The 19,273-nt window shown below is 38.9% G+C and overlaps 1 protein-coding gene across 2 annotated transcripts in view; it reads left to right on the top strand.

Moving 5' to 3' along the window:
- The first annotated feature begins 5,088 nt into the window (after nt 1–5,088).
- The window catches only part of pkp3a (plakophilin 3a), a 20,240-nt gene continuing 6,055 nt past the window's right edge, over nt 5,089–19,273 (top strand). Inside the window, exons 1-6 of one of the 2 annotated variants that reach the window (XM_012880273.3) lie at nt 5,089–5,174; nt 9,058–9,208; nt 14,238–14,329; nt 14,856–15,637; nt 16,483–16,606; nt 17,725–17,929. In XM_012880273.3, coding sequence (XP_012735727.3) covers nt 5,172–5,174; nt 9,058–9,208; nt 14,238–14,329; nt 14,856–15,637; nt 16,483–16,606; nt 17,725–17,929 — 1,357 coding nt within the window. In that variant the 5' untranslated portion in view covers nt 5,089–5,171. Of the gene's footprint in view, nt 5,175–8,887; nt 9,209–14,237; nt 14,330–14,855; nt 15,638–16,482; nt 16,607–17,724; nt 17,930–19,273 lie in introns of those variants that run through there. The other variant, XM_012880272.3, reaches the window with a different exon arrangement.

Below are 19,273 nucleotides of genomic sequence, written 5' to 3'. Positions count from 1 at the left end.
GCTCCATGGGTTCCATAATGGCCCCATGCTACCTATACAGGTTTGATACAGCACATCAATTGAGGCCAAGCTACAGTAATAACTACTTGTGTGTAACTGTTTTTGTCAATATGGGTCGCATTTAGTCAAACCCAATTGACACCATATAAAGACCTATTCAATCAATTACACTGTCGCTGAAAAGTTCATTTATTTCAGTAACTCAGGGAAATACATTATCAAATATTTAATGGCGTCTAAAAATAAACTCAATTAATGTTTAAATGCTCTAATGTTTATTATAGGGCACTATAATATGAGCAAGACTTGAGAAAAATGCATTAGAGTTTGATGCAATTGAGTAGAACCTAAAACATTTGTCAAATCCTATTTATAGAAGAACTTTGCATCACTTTCATCAATCTGTGTTATTTATGTTCTAGTCCAATTGATAACAATAATAAAAATAAAGCCGCCAAACGGATTGTTCCTTTTTTCTCTTTTACACTTTAGGGGTCAGGTAGAGAACTGACACAACATATCCTGTGTTATCTTAATATTTCAATTACTTTAAAATTATACTTTAGCCTTGTGAAAATTTAAGAATATTTTGCCCTTGAACATCCATAATCCTGCATTTACCGCGTCTCGCCACGAGGGGGTGCAGTCAAGTGGGCGCTTGCTCTCTATGCATGGTCGCTCCCACTTACAGCACCTTATTTGCATAAAGGAAAACTAAACAGACTTGTATTTCTGGCACAGTAATTGCAGCCACACCCAGAGCACATGCTTGTTCTGCAAACAGGTTCACTTTCTCACCAAAGACAGCAGCTTTGAACTCAGCTATGACAAAGGTTAAAACACAGAGGCCCCAATCTGCTCAGGTTGGGTTGCTCTCAGAACAAATTCTTGAATGTTGCTTCATTTTTTTTTTAAAGATCTTTTGCTGGACATAATCTGTTTGCAATTTAATCATCCGCTCACATCTGCCACCATATCTGTTTCTGCTTTATTGTTGTCATTTTGAACTTTGTCTCCAGGCTCGCAGATTAAAAAAGGTCTTATGGCTATTGTAGACACTATTATTTAGACAACAGGGTGTTACGATGAGCAGCATGGGGGCAAGCGTTTACAGAAGCCACCTTTCCTGTTTGCCGAGGATAATGGTCCTGTGTGATTTTTAAGCAAGCCTCATCAGTCAGCACTTGTGATTCATTAAACGAACTTTCAATTGTCTGAGTAGGAGCAGCAACCTGCAGCTAGGGTCAAAGTTTTTTACTGCACAAAGTTGTGAAATCTTCCTTTTTGGGTGGATTGATTCCACCCAAATTATCATATGTGGGTGTAGTCAAAACTAATAATTACTCACATGGGCTGGTATCGTGACACTATTCAGTTGCGGGAATGTGACAGATAATATCTAAAACTTGGCTTGTTGATTAAAAAAGACCACATTCAACGCTAATTTATTAGTTCAGCATAGACAGTTTTCTCAGACGTCTTGACATTTCAGAGGCTCAGGGAACTCTACTTTACATTTCCAGTGTAATGTTTAGCAGGTGAACTGCAGTAGATTGTTAAGCTTTTTCATCTTATGTGAATGCAGATGAACTCTTTTTTTATCTAGGACAAGATTTTCAGTGACAAAGTAAAATCTAGAAATGAAAATGTTGAACCACAATGTGTCAGTATTTTATTAACTATGCTTCTAGCTTTTATTTTGTATTCCTATTAAATGGGACTATAAACATCCAGCAACTTTTACTTAAAAGCGGATCTTAGTTTAATTAAACCTGATAAATGCAACAAGCAGCTTCATGGGTTTAGTTTAAGTTTAGTTTATTAGTTTACACAACATAAAAATGAAAGAAAAAAATATTTTAAAAGGGTAAAAATAACAAATAGAATGTAATGGCATGGTAGAAACCAGTACTGTTTTTTATAAACCATACAGATAAAATTAGAAATTTGGGTTTACAGCTTATTAACAAAATATGAAGAACAAGCAGATATTAATTATATACTCAAGTACTAGAATAAGCAAAAGAAACATATAAACATTTTCAAAATCCTAGTAAAGTTTTTTCAGTAATTTGTTTTATTTCTTTTTTAGTATGAGCAAACCAAGTTCTATTCTTGTTGTTCTAGACCAAGAAAACAGAAAACAATCAACCCCAAGAAATTAGAAGGAACTGTGCAGTGCAAACTGAATACTTTTCTTTTAATGGGCAAAATCTTTGAGATACTTTTTATTTATTGGATACACAAATTTTTCTACATAAATCAGTTTAATCTGTTCATCTACTTGTGTGTTTAGTTTAATTTTAAGCAGGTAAAAGTAAAAAGAATCACCATAAATTACTTTTAGGATTTGTTAAACAAATAATGTATAGTATTTTGTCACTAATAACTAAATGATATATAATTAGTAATACAATTATATATTATTATTATACATAATGTTTCTATGTGTTAAATGTATAATTTCACTGGACTGTCTAAAATCAATTATTAAGTCATTCATTTGCGGGCAGTCAGTACTTTCAGCTTGATGAATTATGGCCTAAAACAACACAAATTATAGCATAGTTCTGAAGAGGTAAGAAAAATGATATGTTCTACAACAAAAGAAGAAAAAAATATCTCTAAAAGAATATTGTAATTCGTAAACACACCCATTTACTCTGATACCTCTTAATAAAAATTCAGTAATAAATCCCTTCAGAAGTTACATCATAAGTAAACGGAGTCCTCCTGTGTGTAGTTTAATCTCACCATAAATGCTGCTGCTCAGTGAAAGCCTCTGAAAACAAAAAGAGTGTGACGCAATTGGGTGACCAGCTAAAACTGACACGCCAGGCAAAGAGAGGATTATTCAGAGAAAGAGGCAAGAGGACAAACATGCCTCTGGCGATGCTGCAGAGATACTCAGCTCCACTGGAAGGATAACTACAAGTCGTAAACTCCACAAATGCGGCTTTTATAGAAAAGTGGCAAGAAGAATGCCATCGTTGAAAGAAAGCCATAAAAATCCCCATTTGCAGATTTCCATACACAAGGTATGGGAGACACAGCAAGCAAGTGGAAGAAAGTGTTCAGATTAGATGACACACCTTCCCATTTGCCACAACATGGCCTGTTCATTTATTGTTCATTTATTTTAACATTATTCTGTGGGATGCTTTTCTTTAACAGTGAAAAAATAAATTGTCCGACATAATAGAAGATCGATGAAGATAAATACAGAGCAACAGAAGAGGAAAACCTCTTAGAGGCTCAAAACTGTCTTGAGGCTAGGGTGGAGGTTCAACTTCCAGCAGGAAATTGACTCTAAACAATAGAGCTACGAAGGAATGGTTGAGATCAAGGCATATAAAAGGGTGCAATCAAAGTCCAGACCTGAAGTTCTCTCCATCCAATATGTTTGAGTTTTAGCTGCTGTGTGAAGAGGAATGGACAAAGATTTCAGCCTCCAGATGCGTAAGGCTGAGAGACGTACAACCAAAGGATTCCCCTCTGTGGTTGTTGCTAAAAGTGATTGAACAAAGTTCTGACTCAGGGGGAATACATATGCTTACTTTTCAGATGTTTTTTTTTCTTTTGTTTATAAAAAAAAAACAATTAAAAAGACTTTTTGTTGAACTTCACAATCATCCACTTTGTGTTGTTTTGTCACATAAAATCCCAGTACATCAAGAAGAGCTTAACCAATATGGATACTTTTGTGGTATCCTCATCTGGCCCATTGATTAAATGTCAGTCTCATACGTTACAAAGCGAAGAGCTACCTCTGTCACGCTTTTTGAAATGTCTGATTTTAAAAGGTTGTTTGTTATTTATTTCAGATTGAGCCTTATATCAGCTAGAAACCAACGAATAGGATCACTATAGACAGCTCACACTTACATGTGCTCTGCAATTACTGTATTATGTTTGTAATCCCGTCGTTTGCTGACGAACCTTTCATGCCCGTTCTTGAATTACAGAATGTCTGATCAGTCCAGGTGCTCTGAGTAACACCTGGCTACGAAGGTGGAGTCTGATCTTGGACCGTGTTGTAAATGTACATAAAAAGCCAATGAGCTGATTGTGCGAAAAAGCTGGAAGAAGGCAAAAAAAATATTAATAAATGGGAAACTGCCCGCATACTTTGGGTCTACAACTAAACAGGACACATTTTGTGAAGACGTCCGGTGAACTTTTGTATCAGGGTCCGGTTGGTCTGCTGTAAGCGTTTAAAACAGATACCCTTGGACGAAAGATGCCTTCAGAGTGGTTGTTTGTTTTGGGATCATACATGACTTTTGTGTCTCACTAATAAAACTTCTGGCCATGCAGCTCAGTTTTTAGGTGGAAGGAAGAAAGCTGCTGATGCACAGCACCCTGAATAAGAAGCTCTCACGTTGTTACACACACACACACACACGCACACAATCAGACAAACACACCTGGTCTGAGTCACATTTCTGTTTTAACAGATTTTCACGCTTTGAAATCAGTGCGTGTGCTCTGTTAATTCACCGCCCTGACTGAGTCACCAATGTAGTAAAGGGCAAAATCTGCTTCCCATCCATCGATCCATTGTCCATCAGCAGCCCCCCCTGCGCTCATCCACGCAGGGGGGGCTGGTGTTTATCTCCAGTGGTCATTGGGGAGACCCTGGAGAGGTCGCTCGTCCATCACAGGGCAACATAGAGACACACAGGACAGACAAACATGCACACACACTCACACACTCAATACACACACCCCTGAGAGCAATTTAGAGAGACCAATTAACCTAACAGTCGTGTTTTTTGAACTGTGAGAGGAAAATCTGCTTCACTCAAGGAAGAAACAGCAACAACAAAGAAAAATCAAGACAAAACAAACAAAAATTACCTACTGATAAATCTTATCCTAAGAAGGTTTGATAGTTCTATATCTTAGGGAATAATCTCATGAGAACAAGTGAAGCAGCTCCCGTAGACACTCAGACGGCGGAGCTTACTCTTCTTTTTTTTCCTAACACACCCCGTGGTGTCATACAGGGCTCTGACTCATCTCTTTCCCTGGTACTTGGGGCACATTCTCCAAAGGATAGTGAATTAAAATCAGGGCGGTAACTATTACTTTTTAATACACTGTTACACCCACTACATTGGATCAGTTCAGGTGAAGTACCTCAGAGGGAAACAACTCGCTCAGTGGTCATGGTAAGTTCAGACTTTCAGAACACACTTTTAAATTACCTATTTGTTTTCTCCTGATGCTGTTTATATCCCAGGCTGATAACATCTTTTTATCTTCTTCTTACCAACCTCAAGTTGCTTTGTGTAAACTGTTTTGCGCCTATACACATTTTTTTCAAGAATTTAGTTAATTTGTTTCACTAACTCAATTCACTAGGCGAAACACATTATCTATCTATATATATATATATATATTATTCGCACACAGACAGATGTTTTCAAGCCTTTATGGATTTGTCATGAGGGTTTTCTGCTTACTGCTAATGGAAACATGGTGTATAGAACATTACACTGGACCAATAAAAGACATTTTACAATACAGAATTGTGGGTGTAATGACAAGTAGGTTTAAAACCCGCTTACAGGTTTTGTATTTTGCTCCAATTCAAATGATTTGAATATGACTGTATACGTATTTCAGTTAAACAGCAGTAAATTGATGTAAGGTCGACTGGGAAGGACTATGAGGGTATCTGTTTACTCAGCTGATAAACTACAGAAGCTGCTCATTTATGTGTAGATCCCCAGCTCCACCATTATTAGTGCAAACCTGTTGATTTTATCCTATGTTAAAAAAGCAACATCCTAAAATATCCTAGGAGGGGGAATTGACTGGCTGCCTTAAACAGGCTGGAGATTCCTGCTTTCCTTTTATTTGTCCAGATGTACATATGATAAAGAAATGCCTCCAGTTACCATAGAAACAAAGCAATTAGAGTCAATGAGAAGTATTAAAGAAAATGTCCTTGTGTTTTATTCTATGCTGTATTTTTATTCCTTTGAGTTCATAAACGGCGATTCAGACAGCACAAACATGTGGTTGTACATATTGTACTCATAACGCTGCAATATAGACAATAACTCCCGTTGCTAAGCTCACATCAAATGAAACAAATAAAGCCAAGGCGTGGCTTTGGCTTAATAACAGAGTGCTACAGTGCCACACCTTGTAACAGCTTTTGAACAAAATCTCAGGATTGACAGTTTGAAAAAAAAAAGAAAAGAAAAGAAAAACGTTTTACCTAAACTCAGCTTTTAGTTTAACTCTTTTTTTCCCCCTGCAGTATAAAATCAACCTTTAATATGTTACTGGATCATTATTAAAAAAAACGTGTTTAAACATGCTGCAATATTCAACGGTAGAAAAAAAAAAAGAGGAAAAAAACTAGGGCAGATTAGTTTACCTTTGTTTTAATACTGTCTTCGCCTTCACGAGTCAGAACAAGTTCCTTCATCAGATCCCCTCAGACTTGTAGGATAAGGATTGCCTGACGCTGCTAGCGTGGCATCTTTGCTCTGCAGTTGTTTTTATTTGGCTTCATCCTTCATACTAAAATCATCTCTATGAAGAGTTATTGTGAAACGAGTGCTTCTCAATACACATGCTGTGCTTATAAATATAAGAAGGATGTCCTTTTGTTGCAATCACAAAGCAAAGTCATGCAATATGTGCCAGCTTTTATTTAATCCTTGCATTCATCGTTATAATCGTGTCATTATTAAGCCAAATCTTGATCTAAGTGGATGTGAATCATACCTGTTTGTCTTGTAGAGTACTTGTAGAGATGACCATTATAGTGAGACGGCGCACTTTAAATAAACTGTGGGCAGTTGAATTGAATGGATCGACTAAGTACATGACGGGCTGAGACTTTCAAATGCATATCGGTCAATATTGCTGCTTTTTTTAGGATGAGAGCAGATTCATTTTGAAATTGCCAAAAAAGAAACAGAAAAGCCATTGTGGAGAAACTGATGGGGAAAATGTGAGTTTCTTTTCTGTTCAGTTTTCAAAAAGTTCATTAATTTACCTTGAGGCCCTTTGCAAGAACAGGGGGTCAGATTTGCATCCAGAAAAAATATGATCAGATCAAACAAGCGCAACAAAAAACATGACAGATTCAAATTCAGCTAAATACAGTACACCGATCCCGAGTTTAGTACCATGCAATCGAATTTGGTTCATAATGCCAGTTGGGGAAAATATTTATGTCTTCACCCTCCTGTATTTGTGATGGGAAATAAAATAACCTTTTGTTAACTTTGAAAGAAATCCCCAAATGCACCGTGGACAAAAGTACATAATAATTGGGTAATTATGCACTGTGATGGGAAGTAGATGCCAACTCCTCCTTGATACTGGCCCCTGTAATCAAGATATGCTTTCTAACAATGATCCAGCGGGCAGAAATGTTTGACTTTGACTTAGAGCAAAGTACCCTATAATATTACTCACTTTAAATTGGCTTCTTTGACAAAATCCTTTCACTTTGTCTACATTCGTAAGCTTCTAGTCAGTTCAGCTATGTGGCGAAATCTCTTCGAGCAAATATCTGACAAGTTTAGAGTAAACACACCTTTAATTGGTCTAAATATCATTACCTGCAGTAGCTTGCCTGCAAACCTGTAACAAGTCAGTATTTTACGGCAATGTGTGTATAATGCAAATGCCTTTTTAGCCACACATCTGCTTTGAGGCAAAATTTTGGAGAATATCAGACAAGTTCAAAGTTTAACCAGTTTTATTCATTCTTCATCTTAGTACTTAGTTTGAATTATTTAACAGGTCTGAACATAAATATCCAAACACTTTAAAGTCCTTTAAGACAATTGCATTGAAATTTGGGGGGTTTAGGTATGTTCATGCAACACAAAACAGGACAATAAAAATCACACAAGGAACAGTTTACTACAAATAAATTTGTAGTAAACTGTTTTAGTTAACTAATTAGATTTTCTTTGGTCTTTTTAGCTCAGCATTTTTGATACAGGACTTAACAGAGTGGTAAAACTCCTGAAATGACTTATTAAGGTACTAAATGATTATCCTGTTAGATGATTATCTAACAGGATTATCAGAGGCCCCGTCTGACCACTTTTTAAAACTTTCTATTTAATCACTTGCTGGCTCCTGCCATTAAACAGTGACTCGCAGTGACAGCTCAGTCCAAAATCATTCATATCCCTCGCAGATTTAGATTCAAAATATTTTTTTTAATTTAATGAAGAAGCTTGTTTCTGATGTGAAACGAGACAGACATATCTGAAACATTCATAAATCAATATAAAAGGCACATCAAAAAAATAAAATAAATAGCTGCTTTTATTTGGATTTTAATAAAAACATTGCCAAAAAGTGTGTGCCCTACTCAATAATCAGTGGGAATATCTTGATTGGGATTACAGCATTAATTTCTGATCAGCTTTTTGCATGTTTGGTCTTTGGTGATCTCCAAGTATGTGCCTTTAATGAATCCTTCTCTACTCGCACGGTTTTTCTATCAGCTCCAAAACGTTAATATCACTTCCAGTCAGAAGAATCACGTAGGTAAACTAAATGGATTTAAATCTAAATCGGTCAGGGGTGCGAACCATTTTAGGTTTATCTCTACGCGACAAAACAGCCGCCATGAACGGTGCCTTTACGAACAGCGCGCCACCCCCTTCAAGTTGTCTCTACAATTTCCGCATATTTCCATATTTCAAACTTCATTGATCTCGAGTGGAAGGGGAAAAAAACGTGGCAATATTGTATTACAATGATTGTAGTTTCGTCTCAGAAGGATATGGCTGAGGGATCCAAGGAGTCAGCTGCTTACGTAAACGCAGTCCAGAGCTCACCTGTGAGTCAGGTGTCTGGTTTCCGCGTGGCTCCGCCCCTCCGCGCAGCTCTGCGCGTCCATCCGCCTCCAGAGACAGAGTTCGGGCTGCCGCGGACCAGAGCGCATAGTTTGTCCTCTTCGGCAGCAGGGATCTGCTACAGGCGCGCCTTTTCTGACCCGTCTTTCAAAACTCTGCCGCCATGAGTATCCTGACCTCAGACAACGGGTTTCTATCTATTTTACAGCCCGACACACCATCCAGCAGCCTCGCCCTCCCGTCGGACAGAGAGCTCGAAATTGGGACCGGGTCATCGCGAGTCCATGAGCAGATAAGGCTGAGGCTAGCCCAGAAGTCCGTACGTCAGAATGGAGTGGCCTCGAAATACGCCAACTCAGGTAAAAACTGAACACAGTGTTGAGTGTGCTGACATGGTTGCAGGGCTTGCAGGTGGTTGCACTGGAAATAAAACAAGCCACAGACACGGGCCTCAGTGTGGAAATCATTATCTGACAAAGAAGCTGAATTTATGGCCAGTGGGTTATCTGTTTGTGCAATGAATGGGACTTGGAGCTTTTATGAGATCATATAAAATAAGACAAAAGTGGAAGCTGTGAGTCATTTTCTTGAGGGAGGTTACACGATACTGTTTTATGGGTCAATGGTCCACTTTGTATAGGTGAAATATTAAAACCCACCCAGGGTTGTTTTCCGTGTGATCTCGTCACACCCAAAAAAGTTCCCTCAAGAGGATGACAGAACAATCATTGCATGGGATGAGATCTATTTACACTGTCAACAGGCACCAAATTCCAGTAAATATTAGCAAACCACTCCATCTATGGAAGGTCAATACTGCCAAAAATATATACAACTTTATTCAGTAGATTGACTGAAATTTTCGTGCTCACCACTGAAAGCCCTTTACACTAGAGCCACATTCATGCACTGGTATACGGATCAGTAGACAATTTGGGGTTAAGAGCCATGTGGCTGGACCTTAGTCCACCACTTTCTGATAGCAAGATGGCTACTCTACATGCTGCTCCACAGTCAACCGTAGTAAAAAAAAAAAATGATTTGGTTCTGAAAGTCAGAGCTCTAGAAAAAAATTAGCGACATGTATTTCTTCCACTCATCTTGATATTCTGACATCCTCCGATGGTCTAAAAAAAACATATTGCATTGTGTATGTATATGCGTAAGGTACAGGTGTGCGTGTGAAGACTGACAACAAAAAGACAGCGGAATGAAGATCATAATTCTTAGCATGTCTTGTCGTAATGATGAGTCGGTGACTCCAAAAGACTTCTGTTCTCATTCCGCCATGAATCAGGAATGTAGGTACGAATGTGAGAGACAATAACAGGAATTTTAAATTCAAGCCAAAGTAAATTTTTGAAGACAAAAAGTGGACGTGAACATGCATTCATTCATTTAAAGGTACATAAAAAAAACATGCAGTGATTCACTTTTAAATGTAATTAGATCATAAAGTTTGACTGGGGAAAAAGTTCACAAAAATACATTGTGTGTATATATATATATATATATATATATATATATATATATATTTCATTATAATATAAGGAAATAAGACATAAGGGTCACAGTCTGTTTTTTGTGTGTGTGCGCATTTGACTTTAAACCTTACAGCCTAGATTTGCTGAAACATGAATAGGTATTTTGTTTGCATAGATTTAAATCTGATAGCTTTCTTTCTCTTTTGATTCGTAAGTGCACTTCAAATGACTCATCAGCAAATATCGCAACTACGAGTGTAAAACATGAACGTTGGCCCATGATTACCTTTTATCTTCATCGTTGAATAGCTTCTTTTGGTTTAGGTAAGTACTGTAAAAGCCAGCTTGAAAATGCATGGTTGGTTTTTGAGGAAGGAGTTTCTGTCCCGCGTCATAGCTCTTCCTGCTTGATTCGTTTTAATTTTTGCGCCAGCCCTTTGGGGAATTTTTTAATTTGTCCTCAAGCAGCAGCAGTTTTAAAGTGGGTCTTGTTTCTGCACATGACAAGTGGTTAATGTGTAACAGGCCTCAACAAGTGCTGCCTTTTATGAAGTTTCCTGATAGCAGTGTGAATGTGAGAAAGGGTTACAGATTTGAGTTGATTTCCAGAGATGGGGGTTGTTGTTGTTGTTGTTGCTGTTGTTGTCAGAAACAGCTGTTGTCAAAACATGACATAGTTTAAAATCTGCCTATCTAAGCATTATTGCCACATATGTAACTCCAGTATGAGATTGGTTTCCAAGGAGCGGTGAGAACCTCCAACAGTGGATTGAAAGGTTTCCTGAATGCATGGAATTACTGTACTTTGTAATTGTGTCCCATTTGATGACTTTTATGCATTCGTTGAACTGAACGTGTCAGAGAGTGATATCGTCCGCTGTCTGAACCTTGTGTACCTGCTTTTTGCTGGCTGTTGTGTTGAGACATTCCTCCATGTCCTTTGCGTCACTGTGCTCAATCAACAAGCAGAGAACAAGCAGAACACCTTGACATCAGGCCCGTGTCGATGTGACCTCTAGACTCAGGGTTGTATGATACAGAAGGGAGGGCCTTTTACCCACCCTTCTGGTTTTTAGCTTTTCCCAGAGGCACCGGCTATACCTGCCTCAACAGGCTAACATGCTGTCCTGGTTGTCTTTTTAGAAACTGAGCTCAAACAGACAAATGGTGGGTCTTCTTAACGATTGTTGTTGTCCTTTTTATACATAGCTAAAATACACCTCTTGGCAATTATCATTGTAAATCACCCCTGGCTTTTGACTGGAAGCAAACACGCAGTCAAACAATGTGACATTTTGTGACGTGTCGGCTGAAACTTCTGCAAACCAAACACCTCGCAGAGCAGAATGCTCCCATTTCAGTGGTCTGTGGCTTTAGAGGAATTGATAATGAATGCGTAAGTGCTTGCAGATGGGAAAAACAAAAACACACAGAGGAATCTGGAAGGAATACCTCCCCTTCTGTGTCTCAAAGCCACTGCAGCTGTGCATGTAAATAAGAGGATGTCTATATATCTGTCTGTATCTCTATATATATCTATATCTGTATAAGTCTCTGTATAAATACACATGTATATGTGTGTATGTGCTAAAGGTGTTTCAGTGAGCCAGTAAAATGATGATGCTATCAGGTGTGTGGGGTGTTGTCAGGGTTGGGCATGGGTCACGTCAGAGGACGCCTTTCTCATTCCCTCCCCACGATGACTGGTTTCTTTAATCTGTACGCCTGGGGCCATGTCAGAGGCTCTTGCTATCTATATGAGAAATGAAAAAACAGCAACTTCTCAGGCCCGACCCAAGCACACATGCCTGGTACAGTAACAACGCAAGCAGACACACCGAAACCTTTTGTTTTTGCTCACGTATCCGTTTAGCTCTGTTCAGCATGCCGGTTCCCTTTTTAAACCGGGATCAAGATAGATGTGACTTAATAAACCTGCCAGCATTTTCTAATTCGACATGTTCCACGACAGAGACTGAAAGCTAAAGGGGGATAAAACAGCAAATTTATTGTACTCTGGCTGCCTTCCTGTTATCTGTTTTAAGACTTGCTCTGTCTCGTGCTCGCGCAGTCTCAAGGGAACACAGCCATGTCTTAATACAGCAGAACAAAACGGTGTCCGTTTCAAAGAGGTTCTTACATCTTGGTGCTTCCACTGACATCATTTTCCACACCTCTATGATACTACTGTAGTTAGCTTTGAATGTCTTGCTGTCAGCTTAACCTGGCAGCATTTGATGCTCAAAAACAAAGTATATATTACATTTGTTACAATGAGCATTTGTAATCTGAAAGCAATGCGTTTCATTGAATAGTACTGCTGTGGACTGATTCTCAGTTTTGTTGCAGACTTGCAGACATGCAGGCAACTGGTAATGGTGACAGGAATGCATTTGCATATTCTGTGCTCTTAGTAAGGAAAATATGTAGTGTTACAATACACCCACTTCATTTAAAACATCCTTTAATTTAGCACAATTAGCTGGTTTTATCCTGCAGTTCGATTAAACAGATTTTCTCGGAGGGTACGCGAGTCTAAACTGAAATGTGTTTAAAAATTATGAACCATCACAAACGTCTGCTTTGACAATCATCTTCCCCCGAATCTCATGGATGCTGATTACTTCTCCTCTTTAACAGCCTTTAGGTTTATGTCTTTGTTACCGGCTATAGACGTTATGTGAAACAGTCCCAGTATATGTGGTACAGGCATTTAATTAATTTAATATCCCTCTTGGGACAAATTCCTGATTTTTGGCCTTAGCTGTACTACCTGTATTCTTGTTTTGGCAAATAAAGGAAATGGAGTAAAACTGACAATTGCCCTTGCGTATGAGCAGAACTTACTTCATCTCATTTCATAAAAAAAAAAATGTAGCTAAATGTTGGGGAACATTTAGCTACATACCTACTAGTTTCTTTAGTCTAATTGAGAACGGGAGCTGAACATTCAAACGCAGTCCCTGCACTGAAACATGCCAGAGTCTTTGTGCATCGCATGGAGGATTGTTCCCAAAGTGGCGGGTAACTGGAGACGTTGAACACGGTCAGATCCTGCAGAGTCCGTGTGCATTCAGACAATCAGTGCAAGACGATACACACCATTTAAACAGCAATCTCTTTCATGCAAACCGTTGCTGGAGAAGGATTTTTTACAGATTTGCAGTTTGCAAGTGCAGACATTTTTTTTCACAATTTATTCAAAAAGGATTACCTTTTTTATTGTCCTTTAGCATCCCTTTTGTTTTGTGCTCCACTTAAGTCCCTTGGATACAAAAAAAGCTCTTTTAAAGATTGCCATGGGTGTATTGGGTATCAACACAACATAAAGGGTGTATCAATAAAGGCAGTTATTAACTTCTGTACTCCCTAAAACACAACAAATATTGATAAATTGTTTTGTAATTTAAACCCCTGAAATCTGTACAATTACAGTGAATGGAAAAAATGTGGAAATACAAACATGTGAAGGGAATTTCCGCAATAGAACTGGGCAAAAAAAAGAAGATGGAACTGAAATTATGATGCCAGTCTTTTATGAAAATACATTTTGATTGAACATCAATGGTGCAAAAACATGGCAAAGGGACACATTGTGCAACATTTTGTTTTAAAAGACAAATCTAAGACTTGACGAAAACAAATCCTAAAAATATAAGCCAAGACAGACAACCTGGCTAAATCTTATACCATTTGCATCAACACATCCAAACCGGTGCAAAAAAAAACAAAAAAAAAAAAAAAATACAAAGCTCCATGGTGCTGGGAGATTTGAAATAATCTTTGAAAACAATGTCTCTCTTTCCTAAAGTTTTTTGAAATTTAATGACAGGTTAAATGATGAATCATAGGGCATTTGTTGACATAATGCATTCAATTTTCTCTTTTATTATGTTTCTTTTAGACTATGGCGGTTCATCGACGATGAAATACAGCACCTACAGCCCAAATTACAGCGCTAAGTCTTCCTACATGTACTCTGGCTCTAAAACAATGGTGAGTACATCAGCATTTCCCAAACCTTATCGGCATGTGTTGTGTCGAAATGTTTAGTGAATCATGTAACTGGATTGGATGTGCGACAGAAACAAACTTGTGTTGGTTACTTGGGTCGCAGCATGTGTGATATTTCCCAGTGAGCCGTTATAGGATCACTTCTGCGTATTCAAGTCCGCCCTCTACATTCCTCTGTTTTAGCGCTCCAATAGTGAGACAGTGAGGATGTGTCGATGGTTATTGAGGTGTGAGCGGGTGTGAGAGACGCGATGTGACACTTTAAACGTCTGAACGCCGAATGAGTTATGGGAGTGAAGAAAATCAGATGGGGGGGTGGGGGGGGGGGGTGGTTGTTTCCGTTGTTTCCAGGAGGTTAACGTTCCTGCAGTCAAATTTAGAAACCGCTTCAATGAAATTCTACTACTCAGAACCAATTCACTCGAGCACACACCCCAACGAGGCCTACCGAGCAACTCTTGTAAACACATTAAACTGTAGTAACACTTTCTGCTGTCTTTTTGCTCAGGGTCCTCAGTCATCCCAACGGACAGGATTCACCAGCCGGTCCGCTGCCCCAGACATAGTCCAGTTTCAGCGGATGAGTATGGGTGGTGGTGGTGGTGGTGGCGGCGGTGGAGGTTTTTACCGGGAAGATGTGCGTACTGGCGGCTTCCAGGGGACCGTCAGACAGAGCCGACTGGATCAAGATGCCATGTCTGTGCATTCAATGCGCAACGCACCGGCGGTGCGTTCGTGGGTGATGGACAACAGCGACGCTGGAAGCATGGTCTCCGAACAAGATGCCACCTTCGGCGGTCAGTACAGCCTGAAATCAATGAATGGCTTCGGCTCCCAGATGAGACAAGGAGGAGGCGCCGTGATCTATCAGACCGAGGTTCAGGCACCGACAGTTACCAACATGCAGCAAAGTCTGAGCGGCACTCTGTCCCGTAGTAGCACTCTTAACCGTGGTGCCACTCCGGCAGTAGTAGGGAGTGAGTTTATCCAGCAGCAACAGTCCTTCAGAGGCCCGGCTCACCGCACTCTCAGCAGGATTGCCAACCGTAACCGGATGAGCGGGGGCTCCATGTATGGCACGCAGATGACATCCAGCTCTGGCAACTTGATCGGAGGAGACCAAGTGGACAAAGGAGGGTTTATCGTATCCACGCTCGGATCTGGTTCCCAGAGCAACCTCTTGCAACGCCAAGGTACCCTGTCGCGGTCCATGTCGATCAAAAGCATGCAGAGCGTGGGCAGAGGCATGGACGTCTTTGGCGAGATGGACATGGAAGACATGCCCCAAGGGTGAGAAACTTTGGAAAATATCCATTGCTGTATTAACATCACCCATGTGCATATCAAATATTCCTTTCCTGCTTTGAGGTCCTTCAGATTGCACAGTGCATACCAGCTGATGTCTGCAAAACTTCCTACTGCCGAGATCCCATTTGTTTTAATCACAATTGTACAATTTAAAAAAAAAAATCCCAGATAAGAATCATACTCTTGTTTACAAAAAAGAAAAAAAGTAGTATAATCTCTTTACATTCATCAGGCAAAACAAACAAAATATATTTTGGGGAGTGTCTTGCTATAAATCCTTGACAGTTGACTAAACATATATCAGTCATAGATCTCAATAGTTCAATATTGGGATTCTCATAAATTAAAATCTTCCCAGGAGCTTCAAGGTCCATTTTTGTAGTAAGTTTAGTTTTAGAGGCCATGACAATGGAGAGAACCAAAGACCAATACATGGGGAAAAAAGGCAGTCTTCCACTCATTCCAATGACTGATGATCACTCCTTTATTACTGAAAGTGATGAACAAGTATGATGATGTTGAAACATTCAGCACATCAGCGGGAGTGTGTGTTTCCTAAGAGCCCTGGATTGGGAGGCGGCTTCATAGTGGCAGGACGGGTTTGGGCTTAGGGTGTGGCCGCTCGGTTCAGTTTCAGGCCTCGCATTTCACACATCCCATAATGAGTGGTTGGGCGAGTGCATGTTTGCAGAACATTGTGTGATTTAGAAGGAATTCATAAAGCTGAAATTCTGCACAAATCGTCAATCTAAAATCTGTCTTTTTCAAACGAGTTAAAAACATGGTGAAATATTCTGTCTCAATTCCTATGTTTGCACTTTTGGCAGGTTCTTCGACTTGGACATGCAAACGGCAGTTCACTACCTGAGGCAAGAAGACCTAGAAATACAGTCCTTGGGTGCAGCGTTCATTCAGCACAAGTGTTACAGTGATAACAGGTCAAAAGATGAGGTATTATGCACAGTCAGCACTTTCCTCTCTGCATTTCCCCTACTAAGAACCTCAGTCATGAAAACTGTTTTTCTCATAGGAATGACAACCTTTGATTGATAGTTTCTCCATTTGAGGTCACTGCAAAGAGACCCAAAGTCAGAGACTTGCCATTTCTCTCTTACTCATTGTGCTGTATAGTTGATCGGCTTGTAAATGGCCTGATTTAAATTTAAAACAAACAAATTATCCTCTGCCATAAGGAGACTGCTTCTGAGCTTTCTGAGCTGCCTCACTAGTGGGCAGAGCAACAAGTCCCTCACTGTTTTACTTTATCATCATCATATACCATCTGCTAGACAGTCAAAATCTGTTTCTCTTTCCGGTAGCTGACTAACAGCATTTAGGGAGAAAATTGAGAAGGAGTGTAAACTTAAATATATTAAAGTGGAACTTTAACAATTAAATGTTTTCTCAAAGTTTTTAACAAAAATCGTCGGTATATTCTTGGTTCGGAGAAATGTGCCAGTCTTTTTTTTTTTTTTTTTTTTTTTTTTTTTTTTTTATAAGATATAATCAGTTTTTACAAAAATTACTGCTAAAAAACAAGGACCAGTGACACAACATTCAATATTAATGAATTTTGCATGTCGACTTTAAATTTCTCTCTCTCACTCTTAGCCACTTCGCCTACATTTGATTGTTTTTTTTCGTGCACCACCCCAAGAAATATAAATTTGAACACATTCGGAGGATGTGGCCCTTTAGAGCTATCAGTTTATTCTAAATATAAATAAAAAGTTTATTTATGTTATTTCATTTCACTTACAGGCTGCTTTTGTGAGTTCACTGATGCGATGAATAGTGCATCTTCTGCATATCCTTAATGTGGTTCTTTTGTAAAGATCCATAAATAAAATGTGGGACAGCTCATTTTAATCATTGTCTACTTTTCATAAACATTTTATTTATCAACCAGACGAGATTTAAATTGTTCTACTCTTTATGGGAAAACTAATCCTCACGCCACAATTTATCAATTCATTGGGCAGGGGTTTGAAATGGCATAGTTTAAAATCATCTGTATTAAGAGAGCCTCTATGATCAACAGCTATTTGAGCAACTTTTCTCTTTTCTAGGTGCGAGAGCTGAATGCCATTGGTGATCTGGTGAGGCTGTTCAACAGCGACAGCCCAGAAGTGAGCCGTTATGCCACCGGCGCTGCACGCAATCTTATCTATCAGAACCACGACAACAAGAAGGCCCTCATCGACAACGACGGCATCCCATCGCTGATTGAGGCGCTCGGACAGCCTGATGATGAGCTTTCCAAAAACGTCACTGGTAAAATAATCCAGACTGTGATTAGTTTGTCTTTTCGACTAGATCTAGATCTAAGATCACCAAAAAAGCTTTTCAGTGATGACAGCTGGGTGTTTATTTTCAAAAATCAAATCTTTGAAGATGATGTCCACGCCCATGAACATAAATTTGCAAAAATAAATAAATAAAATAGAAATCCAAACTGCTCCTGTCAGTTTAATTGTTAATTGACTGGGTAAATGGTAAATTTAGACTGACCTACAGTGTTGTTTACAGAAACATTTTAGCTTTAAAAACTGGCTTTTAAAAGAAGTAAAGAAAAGTTATTCACTTGCAGGTAATAACAGCCATAATTTCCTTTGTGTTGCCCAATGACATAAACCCAGCTAGATGTAAACTGGTTGGGTGTTTCACTTGGTTCTCCATATTGATGTATGAAATGCTCTGTAACATAAGCATTTATAATTTGGGCAACATTATAATTGTCTGGTATGGCTCTAGTCCAAGAAAATCACCTTGTCTTCTTTAATAACTTTTAAGAATAGTCACAAAGAGTTTTCTGCTTGTGACGCCCTGATTAAGGTCATTGTTTAGCTTCCACGATGGCGCATGGGTACCTTTTGTGACATCATTGCAATAACCCTATAGTAATAGTTATGCTTATTTTATTCTAAGTTGGTTCTAATGCATTTTCTTTTTTTTTTTAAATACTCCCTTTATGTAATTTAAAAAATAGAATAAAGGTTTCATAAATCTCAATCTTTGTTTTGAAGAATAGGTTTAAAGTAAAATAATCCTAAATATGTTTCAGATTTTGAATTAGAGGCGATCAAAAGTGGAGCAGACTCCATTAAAAATTTAAATCTATCATTAATTTAGCACATTTTGGAAGCTCCTTGACAGTGGCTAAATTTAGCATAATTAGCAGCTGCTGGTTTGCCAGTCGTTGTATTCTGAAACTGCTCACAAATAGTTTGTACCCCAAAAGGTGCCAGACAAACTGTTCTTCTTTAAAGGGGACACATCATGCAAATGCTACTCTTTTAGCCCTTCAATTCCTTTTTTGTGCACTTGGAGTCTCTTGGAATACATACAATTCCAATATAGTCTCTCCTGGTGGTGTGCAGATATCTCTCTATTCTGTTTGGGTAATTCTTTTTCAATCCGTTCAGTTTTCTCTATTAAGTTTTTTGAAAAATAATGTCACAGTATTTCTTGCAAAGCTGCTAAACAAGGTCACAGACTTCCCGCCTACCAGTCACGCAAATCCACCATTTTTATTCCACACAGCAATTTTGTAGTCCAAGCTGAAGGATGCTGAAGCTACAAGTGGATAAGTCCATATGTTGGTAGTTGGGTGTATTA

This window comes from Fundulus heteroclitus, chromosome 2 (genome assembly GCF_011125445.2).
Source record: "Fundulus heteroclitus isolate FHET01 chromosome 2, MU-UCD_Fhet_4.1, whole genome shotgun sequence".
NCBI classification, from domain to species: Eukaryota; Metazoa; Chordata; class Actinopteri; order Cyprinodontiformes; family Fundulidae; genus Fundulus; species Fundulus heteroclitus.
This window is presented reverse-complemented; position numbering and strand designations above follow the sequence as displayed.